The sequence below is a fragment of the Camellia sinensis genome, chromosome 4 (genome assembly GCF_055761805.1).
Source record: "Camellia sinensis isolate YWXY chromosome 4, ASM5576180v1, whole genome shotgun sequence".
NCBI classification, from domain to species: Eukaryota; Viridiplantae; Streptophyta; class Magnoliopsida; order Ericales; family Theaceae; genus Camellia; species Camellia sinensis.
In genome coordinates, this window is record NC_138964.1 from 164375163 (window position 1) to 164394261 (window position 19099).

Genomic DNA, 19099 nt, shown 5'->3' on the forward strand with positions numbered 1-19099 from the left:
TCTTGAATTTAAAGTCCTGCCTTTTACCACGCCATTCAGACACTGGTGTTTCAGTTTTCAGTGCCTCGATTCAGCCATCAGGGCTCGGTCAAGAACATTTACATAGTTCGGTATCTTCAAAACATTAATTCTGTCGAGTATTGCAACATTAAGGCCGCCTTCAAACTTTCTGGCCTTCTTATAGTCAATGTCCACCATGTGTGGTGCATAACGGGCAAGTTTAGTAAATTTTGTCTCATATTCAGCCACCGACATGGTGCCTTGTTTCAGTTGTTCAAACTCAGTTGCCTTTCTATCCCTAACACACTGAGGGAAATACTTCTCGAAGAAGGCTCCTTTGAATTGAGCCCAAGTCATTACGGTGTTATTATCATGGATAAGCATCCACTACCTTCTGGCTTCTTCTTGCAGAGTAAAGGTGGCCAACAGCACTTTATGTGCTTCAGAGCACGGAAAAACCTTAAACAATTTTTCAGTCTCAATGACCCATGCTTCAGCTTTTAACGGTTCAAGGCCTCCCTGAAAGGATGACGGTTTCATTTTGCTGAACTTGTGGGTGAGAGCAATTATGTCCCCATCATTAACATTAGCATTTTGTTCCGGCTGTACCGGAGGAGAAGGTGGGGGCTGTTGATTCTGTTGTTGGTCCAGTCTTTCAGTTATTAATTCTATCATTCTTTCCAGTCTTGCCATTCTTGCCTCGGAGGATGAGGATTCAGATTCATTTGCAGTTCTCACATTATCTGTTTCACTATATGCAGTTATAACAGTTATTAACATAGGCAGTCATTCATTTAAACAGATTAACACATTAGCATATATTCAGTCATATCATAGCCACACACTTATCATGCTCATGTAATGCCCTAATCGCTTTTCTAGGACATCCTATAGCTCATTTCAACACGTGGGTGCGGTATAACTCGTGGTAAGTATCGCTCTGATACCACTCTGTCACGACCCAAACCCGCCCCTATGGGTTTAGCACCGTAACCGGCCAGTAATCCGAGATTACCGAAGGCCTGCTTAACAGTAATACAGTAATACAGAGTACAGGGGCTGGCGGAAGCCAATACAGTAAATAAACAATGTCCAATGAGCTGTGATAATCTGTATGCAAAAAGACTTTTCATTCGAATATATACAGTCAGATAAAACAGTATGTACATATATGCAATCATTCAGTTCAGGGACCTAATCCCTATTAAACAGTACAGTATAGTACAGTAAACAAAACGGTTACAGAGGCAGAAGGGGAACAAAAACACCCCTAAGCCATAACTTGACAGGCTCGGAACCTCGCAGTGAGGCACAGTGGCTGGCTTGACAAAACTGGAGCTTACCCCGACGCTTCTAACCACGGTCTGGTGCCTGGACACCTATATATATATGAGTAGTGAGCTAAAGCCCAGTGAATAACACAATGCGTAAAGGGGTTAAGAATGAATGTCCTTACAGTAATGAAAACAGTTCATTAAATTAGTATTTCAGTCGTTCAGTCAGTACAGTCATATGTGGTACATCCATTAGCATAACAGTATAGTAAACAGTAGGTCTTAAAAGACCGGACAGTAAATGATGGCCATCAATCAGTAACAGTAGTGGTTCTAACAAGGGAACCGACAGAGATCTCTGTAACAGTAACAGTAAACATTAGTTGCTAAGGATGCCACAATACAGTTCAGAATATAGGACATACATTCATTCAATTAACAATATCAGTTCAGAAAGCAGTACAGTTCAATTGTTCAGAAGATAATCATTTTGAACATATCTTTACACAGTTGTTACTCACAGAGTTCTGGGCTACAGTAATGCTAGAGCGCGTCCCCAGTCGCCAACCCTACACAGTTACAGATAGAATTACAATAAAACAGGCATACTCAGTCAATTCAGTTTCAATTTCAGTCAGTAAGTTCAGTAGTTTATTCAGTTCACTTATCAGTCATAATCAGTTTCAGTTTAACGGTAATCAGTGGTTATTCGGTAAACAGTGACAAGGGTTGTTACAACGGTTGTCCCACCAAGAGTGAACACATATCCACTAGTGGACTTTGAGTCCTTTATATCTGATATCCAATTTGCGTCACTATAGCCTTCAAGCACCGCTGGATATCGAGTATAATGCAGCCCATAATCCCGAGTGTAGCGTAAATACCTTAACACCCGCACAATGCCCTTCCAATGAGTAACATTCGGATTACTCGTGTATCTACTAAGCCTGCTAATAGAGTAGGCTATATCCGGCCTTGTACAGCTCATCAAATACATCAAACTGCTAATGACCCAAGAATATTCTAGCTGAGAGACACTCTCACCAATATTCTTGGTCAAGTGTAGACTCACGTCTACTGGTGTCTTAGACACACTTGTATTTGATTTACCAAATTTCTCAAGTATCTTCTCAACATAGTGAGACTGAAAAAGTATAATTTCACTAGATGTTCTGGTAATCTTAATACCTAGAATAATATCTGCAAGGCCCATATCTTTCATGTCAAACTTAGAATTTAACAACTTCTTGGTAGTTTTGATCATTTCATCGTTACTACCTATAATGAGCATATCATCAACATATAGACACACAATGACATAACCTCTGTCCGTGTCTTTGACATAAACACACATGTCACATTCATTGATTCTAAACCCACTTGACAACATAGCATTGTCAAACTTCTCATGTCCTGGAGCTGAAAACGCATCGGGTTGCTCCATGTAGATTTCTTCATTCAAATCTCCATTTAAGAAAGTTGTCTTTACATCCATCTGATGTATCTCTAGACCACGTAGCGTTGCTATCGCAATTACCATGCGAATGGATGTAATCCTTGTCACAGGTGAATACGTATCAAAGTAATCCAAGCGTTCTCTCTGCTTCTATCCTTTGATAATTAGCCCAGCTTTATACTTATCAATTGACCCATCGGCCTTCATCTTTCTTTTAAAAATTCATTTTCAGCCTAAAGGCTTACAACCTAGAGGTAAATCTACCAACACCCAGGTGTGATTTTGTAAGATGGAGTCAATCTTACTTTTGATCGCTTCTTTCCATCAAGGACTCTCAAGAGAAGTCATAGCTTCGTGGAAAGTTTGAGGTTCTCCCTCTAACATATAAGTCAAGAAGTCCGGGCCAAAAGACTTTTTAGTCCTTGCCCTCTTACTCTTTCTTGGCTCATCTACGTCTTTAGCTTGATCACGCAAGTGATCATTTGTTTGATTAGCTATGTGATCATTGTCACCTTCAACCTCTTTCGTGGAACTCTAAATCCCTTCTTGGAGACGACACGAAAATACATTTTCAAAGAAAGATGCATTTCTTGATTCCATGATAGTATTCTTGTGTATATCTGGAATAGCAGATTGAACCACAAGAAATTGATATGCACTGCTATATTGTGCACAACCGTTGAATACACAGTCAACAGATTTTTAGGCTTATCCTAACCCTCTTGGGTTTAGGTATTCCCACCTTTTGCATGACACCCCCACATTTGTAAGAATTTATAAGAAGGCTTAACGCCTTTCCATAACTCATACGGGATCTTGTCCACTTTGCTTCAACACAAGTTTCACACTTGTGTTTCGTCAGAACGACCTTGTCGGACTCAAAAACCATGCGAAAGTCCGGAACATATAGGACTTCGTTCAAGGAGGGCTTGTCTCTCATTCCAGAAAATTTTCCATGCTCAATGACATTGGCATTCACTGAATAAGTACTCCCTCATTGCTTTCTATTATCCTCCTCAATTCGGAGTCAGATAATTAAGTCTTCTTTGTAGAATTTATACAAAGTCTTAAACAAATCCTTGTGTCACAATAATTATGAAACTCTCAAAATCATATCACAGTAAATACATTCCCAGAATGTCATCAACCGAATTAGGCACCCAAATATATTTGGTCTAACCTATCACTCTGAAGCCAATAGTCTTACTATTAGGAAACACAAATCCAGTGCTCAATAGTCTACTATTCGGAACTTCATAACCTGGCCAGTAGTTTTATCACTAGGAATCACTAATTTCTCAGCATGTGGTCAATAGACTTTCTACTACTAGGAATCACAATGTCTTAACCTGTGATCAGTAGTCATTTTACTACTAGGAATCACAACGTCCTGACATAGGATCAATAGACTCTTTCATTACTCGGAATTAGCATGTCTTGACATATGATCAGTAGCCTCTCTACTACTAGGAACCATCATGTCTTGACATGTGATCAATAATCTATTCACTACTAGGAACCACAACCTCATAACTGTGTAGCCAATGGTCTAACACCTCCTAGGAACCACCAGTTTTCTATCTCTGTGATTAGTGATCTTGTATTCACTAAGAGCCACCAATTTAAGAAAATATTTAGAATTTAAAAATTCAAAAATATATTCACCCACTATAACAAGTTGTCTCATCTTTGCTTTCAAGCAAAGTCACATAGCAATCATAAATGCTATAAATAACACAAGGATACCATACTAATTGCCTCTGATCAATTCAGAAATGTTATCATGCAATCTTATGATTTCCTTTAATCATACTTGATCTCTCAAGATCTTCCTTTAAGAATCTCGCGAGGCTAAGGTTGTCAAGTGGAACAACATTTCTTTTTGTCACATTTTGAAGCCATTTCTGAAGCATCACAACAGAATTTCACTTCTGTGATTTCAGAAATTAAACTTAACCCTTAGAAAATCCCTTAGATAGAAATTTAATTCAAAACTAGTCTCACCATTTAACCTAGAATCGAACATGGTCAGGAATGTTCCTAGGAAGACTGGAGGGATCACATCGGTCCCACTTAAAACCCAGTTAACCTTTTGACAAAACATTCAAGAGCATGTTGACTCCTAGTCCATAGAAAACAATTTTAAAATTAAGATTTTCAAGGGATAAACCAGGTTATAGGTTATAACAAACCAATTTCTAAGCAAATAAAATTTGCTACCAGAATTACACCACTCATAAAAGTTAACCGGTACTCCCGGAACTGAGCCCATGATTTTTGAATAAAAATCAGAGATATTTTAGCTAATGCTAAAATTTGATTTCTTTTCTCAAAACCACAACACTTTGGAAATAATCAGATTATAAACCAAAACACTTTGGAAATAATCAGATTATAATCAAAGATTTTCTCCAAAACTTGGTTTTCCAATACTTTGGGAATAAAATGATTAAACCCAAAGACTTCCTCAAACCCCCAAGGTTTGAAACCAAATCCGTCTTAGTTGTCATTTCTGAACAAATAAGAACTCCTCTTTAGCCAAGGCTAAACACTTTGGTTTCTATTCCAGAAAACCAAACCAAGTTCCAAACTTACAAGCAATTTAAAAATTGCTACAACCAATTACATGCATATAAAATGCTTCTAATAATATAAGCAAATAAAACTTGCTGCTTCAAATTGGTAAACAAACCAACTAAATCTCTGAAGCCCTCTTGGCTGTTGCTCTCTAGCAAACTCAAACCTTAAGACACTTTAGCTGAAGCCCTCTGGCAAACTGTAGCCCTCCGTCTAATGCATTCTTTGCAAACTTCAAATGTTCTCATGCTCTCTAGTAGAAAATGAAGCCCTCTTGCTAAAATGAAGCCTACTGGCTTTGCTCAACTCATGCCCTCTGGCAAAAAATTTCTTCAAATATAAAGGAAAAATAAACCAATCCAATTGAGGATTATAAATAATCCATACAATTCCTTTCTAAGCTTAGGTATGCCTACAAAGAGAGTTAGTAGCAAACGACAACATAATATAAAGCAACTAATCTAAAGCAATTGTACATACAATCAAATATTATTTAACCTTCTAGCAAATCATAGAATAGCAAAATAACTAAGGAATTAAGATACTATCCAAGTTACAAAACCTTGTAACTTCTACATTAAATTAAAAATTAATTGCTATAAATTATATAAGAATTTAATTCACAATAACCATGTAAATAAATATAGGCAAGTTACATAAATTTTATAACTCCAAAGAACTACATTTAATTCAAACTTTAATTCATCCAATTAAATCGTACACTATTCATGGAAATAACTTATGTGTATAACTCTAGAAAATTAGAAGCAATTTCACACGCAAATTAGATAGTAAAGCTAGAAGCATGCAAAACCAAAATATACATATGCAACATTAGTCAAATAGGATGAAACCAAATAAGTAGCATGCAGTTTATGTAAATAATTTGAATTGTTTATATGTAATAAACTAATAACCAAGCACTTCAAGTATATAACCATTTAACAATTAACATGTAAAAAATTCTAAAGATTAAATCATGTAATCTAGTCTAGAAAATAATAAGCATGTAACAAATTAAAACCTAAAATAGAATTAGCATGTCAAAATTACAACATTCATAAATTATATTTTATAACCTTAAAATTCATGTAAATCATAGAAGGGGAATGATGAACCATACGCATAAAATAAGATCAGATTAATACAATTAAGTATACAAATTATGATAGAGCATTCTAATTAAACTAAGCAATTAGAGAATCACATTGCATAATTTACAATCATTGAAATAGGGAGCAATTCTGCAACAGTTCCTAGTAACATTATACAAGTGTCTATATAAATCTATTCGATCAATTTCATAGAAAAATATATATAGAAATTTGTTTTAAGCTTGTTGTTCATCTTGTGAAATTAATAAATAAATTTATGAAAAAAAAAACAAAATTAAATATATACTAAGAATACATGCTAATAATTACAACTAAATTTCAACAGAAAAATACAAAACAATAAAATGGTAAAGAAACCAAACTGAAGCCTGCACGGTAGCAGTTTCCTTAAAACAGATTTCGCCGCCTCACAGGTCGAGTGCTTGAGGAATCCCGGCATCTGTCTCCCAGGATACGACGGTCAAAACCAGCTACTGCAGAAGCACTATCTGTCTAGCTTACCGAACAAAACAGTGGCAGTACTCTCTCATTGTAGAAATTCCTAACAAACTGACTGAAAAATGAAAGAAACAATTTCTGTGTTTGAGACTTGACAGAAGGGTCTCAATTTATACATGTATGGGGAGAGAGGAGAAGCCTCCAGCCTTTATGGTGGGTCATTAATGCACCATTAACCTCTGCAATAAAGGCAGGAGTTACAAACCCCATTAATGCAGGAGTTACAATCCTCATTAATACTCTATTCAACTCTGTAATAAAGCCAGAAGTTACAAACCCCATTATCTCTTTCATGAAGCTAACTTCATGAGGCAATTTCTCATTCAAATCTCAATGGTTTTTTACCATTCTATTTGTGGTGTAAAGATCCCATTGCAAAGTATCTAGACTCACTTAGACCCAACTCAATAGATGGTTGGGACCCACTTTAATATTTAATTAAAGTCACCAAAAAATCATTTTTTTTCAACACATACAAGCATACAAGTACATTTTTAAATTAAAGTTTTCAATCAACACTCAAATTTAAAAAGAAAAAAAAGAAAAAAAAAACAAATCTTGCAATTTACAGATAAGAGAAATAGTTGACAAAACAATCAAAAAGGGAAATCATTGTGGGTAGTGACTATAGGAAGACTAAATGTTGACTATAAAGGAAGCAAGTAGCAAAAGAGGGACCAACTTGCAAAAAGAATGAGTCTAGTGTTCGACTTTTCACTTGATAATTGTTGCCACCTAGAATGAAATGAAAGATGGAATAACTTGCAGCATAACAATGTCATATTCTTGCTTTTCTTTTGTCATTTCTCTCTCACAAGTGGGCTTAACATGGGGCTCACCCTAAAATGAAAATGTTTATAAGATAAGATATTTTAGTCAAATGAAATCTAATTGAATTATTTTATTGGATCAGTATTTATGACTCTCATATAAAAAATTATGTTATGTTATTTATTTAGACTCAATAATTATTTGGTATATGTAGAATGAACAATTATAATCATAATATAGTTAATTAGTCAGAGAAAATTATAAATTCAAATTTCAAGAGATTGATCAATAATTACAAAAATTTATTTCTTAAACTTAGCAATTATCTGATATATAGGATGGAGAACTACAACCAATACATAATTAGTCAAAGTGAAGTATAAACACTTACCAGAAAATTTAAATAAAATAGATAAATGAATAAATAAAGTGAAGCGGAATAAGATAAAGGGATTCAATCCAGAATAGTTGCAGTAAGTTTCATACTGGTGCTTTCATTCTATTTGTGCTTTACATAGGATTGACAAGGACATGTAACAAAACAAAGGACAGCTTCCTGTACAAATTACAACACATAAAAGCAATTAAGAATAACCATCTCTTCACATTATTGTCACTTGTCAAGGCAGTCTTAGGTTTTTGGCAATAAAACAAAATGTAAATGGATAACAGTGTCCATCTAAATCTAATGCTGTGCTTGTTTTGGAGGATATTTTTGCCCCTTTACAAAAATACTCTCTCACAGTTTATTTTTGCACCAACCACATGTATCGTTATGGAAAATACTTATAACCCATAAAACATCACTTTGAAATTTATCTTCCATGACATGTATCGTGTTGTCGGTCAATTGATAATTTGCTTAAGAATCAATAAATTAAGATCCAATCTTTTGTCATATTTGTGTAAATAAATTTAGAGATAATATTTTAAAATTTTCTAACATCATATTATTGTGCTTCTCCGAAACCGTTGTGCCTTTAAAATAATAAAGTGAGTATTAAGAGAAATTTATGCAGTATGATTAAAGGCAGCTCCCAGTAGGGCCAATTTTAGTTTATTAGCATTATTTTGGGCTTACACTATTAGATTAGTATAGTATATGTTTTCTGGAATTGGGTTTGTTTGGAACCTAAAATTTGGAAGGAAAAAAGGGTATGAGATAATGGGCTTGAATTTCAAGATTTTAAGGCCTTTAATAAAACAAAGCCTTTGTAGCCCAAGTTCAAAGTTGGGTGTAGAATTTTAAACAACAAAGGGGATTTGGTCATATCTCTCTCACTATCTAATTTTTCTTTCAAAAGAACAAGAATTATACAAGTACTTTTAAAATCTCTGATATTTTAAAACTTGTTTCTTTTATTATATTACCCTCATATCTATCATCTCTCTTATTAAGACATTTTCACTATGTATTTCAGAGTAAAATTTCATTTTGTATGAAAGTAAAATTTTATTCTGTATAAAAGTAAAATTTTACTATGAATGAGAGTAAAATTTTTTACTATGAATAAGAGTAAAATTTTACACTTTGAAACTAAAAGTAAAATTTTACTCTGTGTAAAAGTAAAATTTTACTCTGAAAAATAAGTAAACTGTAAGACTCTGAAACTAAAAGTAAAATTTTACTCTACATCATTCTCTCTACATTTTCACTATGTATTTCAGAGTAAAATTTTACTTTATATGAAAGTAAAATTTTACTCTGAATGAGAGTAAAATTTTACACTCTGAAACTAAAAGTAAAATTTTACTCTGTATAAAAGTAAAATTTTACTCTGGTTCTGTCAAATGAAAAAAACAGAGCAATAGAACCAGAGTAAAATTACTCTAGTTCTATCAAATGAAATTTGATGTTTACTCTGAAAAATCGATGGAACTTAGAGCTTTGAGCTTTGAATCAGGCCTATAATCCTTGAATCAATCGATGTTTACTTTGAAAAACATTGAATCATGCCTATAATCCTTGAATCAGGCCTATAATCTGAAAATTTTAGAGAAATCTCAATTTTTCATACCCCAGTTCTTCAGATTTTTCAGATTTTTAAAACTTTGAGCTTTCAAAAATCTATATATTCGAATTCAAATCTCAAAACACACAAACACACACATATATATAGATATATATATATATATATATTACAGATCGGAATATATAAATATATATATATATATATCAGCGTGATTTACAAGTTCTCCACAGCTCCGGTCATGGAGGAAGCTAGGATTAGAAGAGAGAGACGAGATAGAAGATGAACAGTTGAAGGAGAGTTGAAGGAGGAGAGTTGAGAAGATGCAGAGAGAGATCGTCGGAGCTTAGGAATGACACAGCTCCGGCCATGGAGGAAGCTAGGGTTAGAAGTGAGAGACGAGAGAGAAGATAAATTTTGTATCTGGATTGTGTATATGTAAGGGTATAATAGTCTGATAAAATATTTAAATAATAAATTTTGTCCTTTATGCAAGATTTTATAATTATGAGGGGATTTAGAAAGTATAATTTTTTTCTTAGTCCTTCTAACAATGAAAGGAAGGTAAAGGGGGTTTATAGCCAAATTTTCCAACAACAAATCCTACTTAGCAAAGGCCTCTCTCACAAACAAATACTCTCTCGAGTCTGATGGTAGTATTGATACGTCAGTAATAATAGAAATCCCCACAAAACACAATCTTCACAATTTTTAAAATAATTTAAATTATTCATATCACTGTCAGATACAACTCCTAAAAAAAAAAATTTAAATACATCAATAATTAATACATCAACGGGGGTCATAAAAATCCTCCTCTGTGAGGCTCCCAAACATTTTCCTTTTGCTCAATTCAATTTCATTAGCAACAAAGTTTCATGCACATAAGATTGTGTCTGGATCATAATTAATTATTTATTTATTTTTATAATGGCAGATAAATGTGAAGTCTTCCACAACTTCCTTTCTGGTCAAATCTAAAATCATTACATAATTAACTGCACCATTGATTTTAGCGATCGAATCATCTTTTTTCTTGTGTGTGGTGTTGAAAAAATTAGGCTGGACCTCTCAAGTCCTGGCTTTTAAGGGTGGGCGCAGGTCGATTGCGGTCACGAAATCTTTAATCTGTCATCTGTCCGTTATATTGGCGGATTGGAGAAAATCAATCCGCATCCGTCTGCCAATCGGCGGATGTGGATTGAGCGGATTGGCGGTTTGGCAGATGGATGCAAATCGGTTTGGCGGTTTAAAATTTTATAAATTTTCAACATAATTCAACTTGTGCATTTCCTCAAAAAAAAAAAAAAAGTGTCACAGTTAATGACTTAAAAAAATAATTACAATCACTGCATGCCTTATCCAAAGTAAGAAAGTTTGAAATTTTAGAATATCACAATCACTGCATGCCTCATTCACATACTACAATCATAGCATGCCTCATTCACATAAAGTATTACAATCTGTGGTTCTTAAAATATAAAAATAATTCAAACTACCAAAACCACGAACAGAGCAGTAGTAGATACTGTATTTCTCTGTATTGTTATATCTATATCTGTTTTTGAAAACAAAAACCAACCAGCATATATCATATTTTTTATTTATTATTTTTAGAGATAGATTTAAAAATCAAAAAATATAGATAAATAATACGTTTATTTTTTTCAATTCAAAAAAGATATTCAAGTTAAAAACTTTTTTCAACAGAATATTTAAACTTTTTTTAATTGAAAATACAAACAGAATATTTAAACAAACTGAAAACACAAAGTCTTATAAATTACTAGATGTGTTCGCGGTTTGGCGGTTCGGTTGCGGCCGAAGGAATCTCAAATCTGCCATTCATCTGTCAGATTGGCGGATTGGAGAAAATCAATCCGCAACCGTCTGCTCGTCATCACGCATCCGTCCAAAATGCGGCGGATTGGTTCGATTCGGTCGATTTTGGGGAATCGGTATATCCGCTACTCACCCCTACTGGCTTCATAGTTGCAAGTAGTTCAATAACGGTCAAGAGGACAGGACACATATATCTATTTAATTTTCATTTATTTTATCAAATTTATATATGTTATACAAACAAAATGCTACTTACAAATATGTTTGGTGAAACTTTGACATTCATTTTTTTTTTTTTTGGGATAAATTATACTGACACCTCTTAAGATTTGTCTTTAATACAAGTAGCTCCTCACGTTCTGAAAATTACATTCTTCTCCTAAAGATTTAAATTTTGATTATAATTTAATCCTTCCGTTATTCAACTGTTAAGTCAACTAACAAAAAAAATTAATATAATAAATTAATTTTTTAAAATGTCTATTTTACTCTTATTTAAAAAAAAATTTATTTAAAAAAAAATACTAGATGAGCAAAGAAAATCTGTAAAGAATTACAAAAATTTATTTAATACTAATATATATCATTATACTATTAAACATTTAGATAATGCTATAGTACACAAGCTTTTGTAGTGTTAATTATCACAAATATTATAATTAGATCATTTTTAATTATAACTAAATAATAATTATTATAATTAAACACTACATAAAGTATAATTAAATAATTTTTAAATCATAACTAAAATAATGTTATAATCAATAGTTATAACTAATACTATATGATCAAGTACCACTACTGAAACATAACATTTTCTTAAATGGTAAGTTATTTATCAATTTTATATATACAAACAAAGTTAAAATAAGCATTTTAAAAATTAATCTATTATATTAATTTTTTTCTTAGTTAGCTTAACGATTGACAAGCCTTCTTTTAAAGATAAGATATTTTAGTAATTTTTTAATTTTTTATAAAAAAAAAAATATGTAAAAAAATAAAAAAAAATAATAATAATTTATAGTGATTTTTTAATTTTATAACTAAAACATATAATTTCCGGATTTTTTTTTTTTTAGATTGCCCAAACGGGATTTAAATTGCAAGGAAAGTTGAAACCAAATCAACCTCGAAGGTGTCAATTTAATTAACCTTTTTTTATTTATTTATAAGGAGGATGACAACACGACAAAACAAAATGAGATATAAATCAATAATATCATTTCTTGTTTGACTTGGATAATAGTTGCAAATTGTAATTCACAGACACAGAAACAGAGAGAAAGAGGGGGAGGAGAAGAAGAAGAAGATGGCGAATGGTGGTGGTAATGCAACAGGGAGTGGCAATAGTAGTAGTAAGAAGCCTCACGCGGTGTTCATTCCGTTCCCTCTGCAAGGCCACATAACACCATTGTTGAAACTTGCAAAGCTGTTCCACCACAGGGGTTTCCAAATCACGTTCGTCAACGCCGCCTTCATCAACCGCCGCCTTCTCAAATCCTCTGCAGCCGGAGCCCTTACTTCTCCTTCATCTTCTTCTGTGGCCGACTTTCGATTCGAAACCATTCCCGACGGCCTTCATTTCGGCGATGATGAGGAGATCACCCCACAGCTAATGTACTTCATCTGCGAAGCCTCCCGCTACAACTTCGTGGTTCCATTTCGCCACCTTGTTTCTAAACTCAATCATGAAGACAGTGCAGCAGCTCCGGTGACTTGTATTGTATCTGATGCTCACATGGCCTTTCCCATCACTGTTGCTCAAGAAATTGGGGTTCCTAGCTTCCTCTTCTGGCCTAATAGTGCTTGTGGTTTCATGAGTATCAAGCACCATAACTTTCTCAAGCAAAGATCTCTTATACCACTTAAAGGTATGTACATACATGTGCTTAATAAATACTGTCTTAATTCTTGTTTTTTCCCACTTTGTATGTATTGTCCACCACCAAGTATTAATGCATTTATAGGCTTATTTTTAAATCATTTTTTTAGCATGATACAACGCAATATTACAATGAGGATCAAATACAAGTTACAACTCAAATCATAATTTTCATATAAAGACCCTAAACAAGCCAATACAAGAGGAATAAGGCCCGCATGTTGGTCAGAAGAGTTGAACTTTTACCTCACTAATCCAACCGGATAACCAATTCTATAAAATGTTAATCCCCTCTTCACTATTAATCTTGCTAATCAGAAATCAATCACATTCTGTATAGGCAGTCAGGCAATATGGCCTGATGCATATTCTTAGCATGTATCACTCTTGACATTAATTGGGTGGAACCTGTGATAGTGGTTGTATGGAAACCAAGGGTTGCCTGCTAATAATGTGAGGAAATACTTCTTTGGATTCTGCAAATGTATTGCTTGAGTTTTCCCAATGTACTACAGTTTAGAGAATAGGTTATGATATGGAAGGTGATGGCCAACCAAAGTAATGATAAGGGATGCTGTCCATGACAATCAAATACAGATCAATTCCTTGTTAGCAATTTTAAGACTCAGCAGAAGATTCATTCGGGAATGTGTTCTAACCACAAAGGGAAATAGACATGGCTGGTAGGATTGGAGTTGTCTCATGTTAGGATATTGATTATCGATGCACAAGTAATGATACAATTTATTGATTGAGTTGGAAGAACTTGTACTCTTTCTCCACATTTAGAACCAACACCATGCAAAATTTTGAAAGAAAAAAAGAAAGAGAAAGAAACAAGGACTTCAATGAAAAACTACACATAAAAGAAAGGGATTTTTGTTATTTTCAAGATATTGAGTGCGATCACATTAAACATCTTTTGAGGTTCCATTGTTTTTATTTATAAATGTGATGTAGTTGCACCTCTTTCTGAGCTAACCATTTTGTTGATTTACAGATGAGCTTGCAGACACCATTGTAGATTGGATTCCTGGATTGAAAGATATCCGTCTCAAGGATGTTCCATTTGCAGAAATAGACAAATATGACTTTCCCATGAGAGAAATGGAGGAAGCATACAAAGCTTCGGGAATCATTTTCAATACTTTTGACATCCTCGAGCAAGATGTTTTGGATGCCATCTCGGCCATGTTTCCTCATGTTTATACCATTGGCCCTCTTCAGCTTCTCCTCAACTCAACCTCTGATGATGGGTCTATTGGCTGCAGTCTATGGGAAGAAGAATCTGAGTGCCTGCAATGGCTCAATTCTATGAAACCCAACTCAGTTGTTTACATTAGCTTTGGCAGTGTTGCAGTCATGGAGCCACAGCAACTGACTGAGTTTGCCTGGGGCATTGTCAATAGCAACCAACCTTTCTTATGGATAATTAGACCCAATTTGGTGATGGGGGAGGCGGCAGCACTGCCACCTGAGTTGCTAGAAAAGATTAAAGGAAGAGGTATGATTGCAAAGTGGTGCCAACAAGAGCAAGTTCTTAAGCACCCCTCAGTTGGAGGGTTCTTAACGCATTGTGGATGGAACTCAACTCTTGACAGCTTATGTGCTGAAGTGCCCATTTTGTGTTGGCCATGGCTTGGTGATCAATGTATAAACCGTAGATATAGTTGCACCCATTGGGGTATTGGCATTGAGATGAATAAGGATGTGAAGAGAGATGAAGTGGAGAAGCTTGTGAGAAACTTAATGGAGGGAGAGCAGGGGAAAGAATTGAAGAAAAAGGTCATGGAGTGGAAGAAATTGGCAGTTGAGGCCACAAGTGACGGTGGATCCTCGTTCATGAATTTGGAAAAATTGGTGAATGAAGTACTAGGATAATGAAGCTTTTTATGTTTTTAAGCGTTGTAATAATTCCCTTTTTGGTCTGGGAATGTGCTGCCTTAGCTCCTTTGTCTTGTTGGATTCAAGATAGTAGAAGAAAAAAAAAATAAAAAATAAAGAAACCGGCAGAGCTTTTACTTTGTGAATCATTCTTGATGATGTGCAATATATATTGTTGAGACATTATTTACCATTTGATTTTGTGGATTTATTGTAATTATTAATTAGTTGAAGAGTACCATGTGATGTTATTGTAGTGTTCTCGGTCAATAGAAAACTCTAATCTACATTAAGTGAGTCATCTTTTGTCCTCCAATTATTTAAAAATTGTGAGTTATTATGTCTCGCCAGTAATATTTCTCATTATGCCATTGGTTTGGACCATCACGTAGGCAAAATATCACACTTCCAGAGTACTGAAGTGAACGAGAAAAATCATATATATCTTTCTCATGGTAGTCCATAAAGTTATCAACTGGATTCTTTTCTAACATTGTCATTTGTTTTCCTGTTTAATGGAGGTATATAATTGGTTATTGGTCTAAAATAGACAACTTATTATTCTAAAGCATGTTATAATGGAGAACTGGACAGTGTAATATATAGTTACCCAATAATATGTGTTCATCCAACAAAGACAAACAAACCCTCCATGCCTAAAAAGATTTGTTGTGATTTCAACAACCTAAACAACAAAAAATACAAACCCTATAGGAACAATTTTTTGGTCACCAAAATCTCCAAGGCCTGAATCTTTTTGAATCTGAATGTAAACTAACAATCACAATTTGTTACAAAACCCAACTTAAGGCTCAAAAGGCATACCCCCTAACAATAATTTACACCTCATTTCTTCATTTTCTATCCAATTTATTATATATAGCATGAATTATTGTTCCATCCACACAATTCACACACCCAAAAACAATGAGAATAATTTCGAGAAACACTACTGTGTCTAGCTCAATAATCCCACAGACACGTCCATATAAAAGCATGCAAAGCCCATACATAAATCAACAAATTAAACAAAAATAAAGCAGTAATGGAACAACAAGAAGGAACCAAGACAATCTCCACCTTTTTTTCTTTTCTTTTCACAGATAATGAAGAGATCTCCTTTTCTTTCTTTCCATTTTTCATACCCCCTCAATATATAGTTAATGCTTTCTTTTGTCTGGTAGATACCAAGTGTCACTACAGGAATTATAGGTTTTGACGACGTTTATTTAACGGCGTTTTATGAAACGACACATTTTATACTATTTAACGGCGTTTTTAAACCGTCGTTTTTGTTTAATGTTAAAACAGCACCGTTTCACTAGTTGAAGGCGTTGAAAAGCGCCTTCAAATGCCCTCTCTCTGGCTACCTAGTTAATGTTGGGTATACCTCCTTATTGGAGTGTGGGACCCAATTGGTTTGTTAAAGAGTTTCAATTTGACTTGATTTAGGTATAATATATTTTTATATATTATATTTGTGGAGATCCAATTCAATTGGGATACAACTCAGGTTTGATTAAAAACCCTAGATTCATTATATTATGTTCATTCAAGGCATCAAAGCGGCGGCACTAGAATACCAGAATACACATTGATTGGTAAGTGTGCTTGGTAATTTGTTGGGCTTCAATTGATATTGATTGTTGCCCTGTTTGACTTGGTCAATTCCTGACCAAGAATTGGTGCCATCAAATTCAAGAATTTATGCTTTGCTTTGCAACTCTGTTCGGTTCTGCTTTGAAGGTCTACATTGGAGGTTTTGATTTGGGTTCGTTATTTTGGGTCTTCTTTAACTCTAGTTCTGAAGATTTTGGTTCATCTATTTGGTGAGGACTTTCCTCTTTGTTTATTTGTGATTATTTGGAATTCACCTAAGGGTGATTTTGTGAGACCATTAGTGTCTCGTTTGTAATCGTTTGGAACTTATTTGGTTGATAGTGGAATCGGATTTCGATCCTGTGGACGTATCTCACATTGAGGGAACCACGTAAAAATTCTTGTGTTGCCTTTGATTTAATTTTTCCGCATTAGTTTTTATTCCCATTGATTGATTTACTTGTGGGGAATCACATCGATTTTCCCTAACAACTGGTATCAGAGCTTACGGTTTATTTTGGATCTATTTATTTGTGTAAATCAATGGAGGGGAATGTGGGTCGTATGTCTAGCTTCAATGGAAGCAATTGGGTAACTTGGAAAACTAAAATGGAGGACTTATTATTTTGTAAAGATTTATATGGACCCATTGAGGGTGATTCTGGCAAACCCGAGGGTATGAAAGATGATGAATGGAATAGGCTTAATCGAAAAGCCGTTGGTGTTATCCGTCAATGGATTGATGACAGTGTGTTTCATCATGTTGCTACTGAAACTTCAGCACATGATTTATGAAAAAAATTAGAGGGCCTTTATGATAGGAAATCAGCCACAAATAAAGCTTTTCTGTTTCGTAAGTTGGTTAATTTAAAATATAAAGAGGGCAGCCCTATTCCGGAACATCTGAATGAAATAAAGAGTATTGTTAACCAACTTGCTTCTATGAAAATTGTTTTTGATGATGAGTTGCAGGCTTTGATGCTACTTAGTTCTTTGCCCGAAAGTTGGGAGACTTTGGTTGTGACCGTCAGTAATTCAGCGCCCGATGGAGTTGTCACAATGGGCCAAGTCACTAGTAGCCTGTTGAATGAAGAAACTAGAAGAAAATCAGCGGGTTCCTCTCATTCGGAAGCATTCGTTGTGAGAGGCCGAAGCAAAACAAGGGGGAGGAGTAAGACTCCTCATGGTCGTGATCAAAGCCGTGACAAATCAAAAGATGGTTCTTTTTCAAAGAAAGACATTGAGTGCTATTATTGCCATGAGAAAGGGCACATGAAGCGAGAATGCCGAAAGCTCAAGAATAAGGAGAAAAGGCGTGACAAAAGTGTGGACAAGAAGCAAGAAGACACAACGGCAGTTACTACCAATGGTGATCTCATGGTCGTTTGTGAAGATGATTGTATCAATTTTGTGGGCCAAGAGAGCAATTGGGTGATTGATTCCGGTGCTTCTTTTCATGTGACTTCTCGAGTTGATTTCTTCACTACCTACACTGCAGGAGATTATGGTTCTGTTCGAATGGGTAATGAAGGTTTGTCCAAGATTATTGGTATGGGTGATGTTTGCTTGGAAACAAATTTGGGTTGCAAGTTGTTGCTTAAAGATGTGAGGCATGTTCCCGACATTCGTCTCAATTTGATCTCTACTGGGAAGCTAGATGATGAAGGCTACAACAACAAATTTGGTGATGGAATATGGAAGCTCACAAAAGGTTCCTTGGTGGTGGCTAAGTGCAAGAAGACTCATACACTTTATTCGATGCAAGGAAAAATTTGTAAAGGTGTTGTTAACGCACTTGAAGATGATACTTCTACTGAATTGTGGCACAGGCGACTTGGGCACATGAGTGAAAAGGGGCTGCAAGTTTTGTTCAAGAAAGAGCTTCTACTCGGTTTGAAAGGTACACATCTTAAAACTTGTGTTCATTGTTTGGCGGGTAAACAACATAGAGTTTCTTTTCATAAAAATGTTGCTTCTAGAAAAGAAAATGTTTTAGAGTTGATCCATTCAGATGTTTGTGGTCCTTTAAAAGTTAGAACACATGGTGGTGCACTTTATTTTGTTATTTTCATTGATGATTATTCAAGGAAAGTTTGGGCTTTTTTACTAAAAACTAAAGATCAAGTTCTAGAAGTATTTAAGCATTTTCAGGCTATGGTTAAAAGAGAAACAGGGCAAAAATTGAAGTGCATCCGATCAGACAATGGTGGTGAATACATTGGGCCATT

The 19099-nt window shown here is 34.6% G+C and overlaps 1 protein-coding gene across 1 annotated transcript; it reads left to right on the top strand.

Annotated features, from left to right (window-relative positions):
* Positions 1-12709: 12709 nt before the first annotated feature.
* LOC114283011 (7-deoxyloganetin glucosyltransferase) lies at positions 12710-15465 on the top strand. The gene is made up of 2 exons (XM_028225801.2): positions 12710-13377; positions 14389-15465. The coding sequence occupies exons 1-2, from the start codon at positions 12816-12818 to the stop codon at positions 15267-15269; spliced, it is 1443 nt and encodes a 480-aa protein (XP_028081602.2). The 5' UTR covers positions 12710-12815; the 3' UTR covers positions 15270-15465.
* Positions 15466-19099: the final 3634 nt, after the last annotated feature.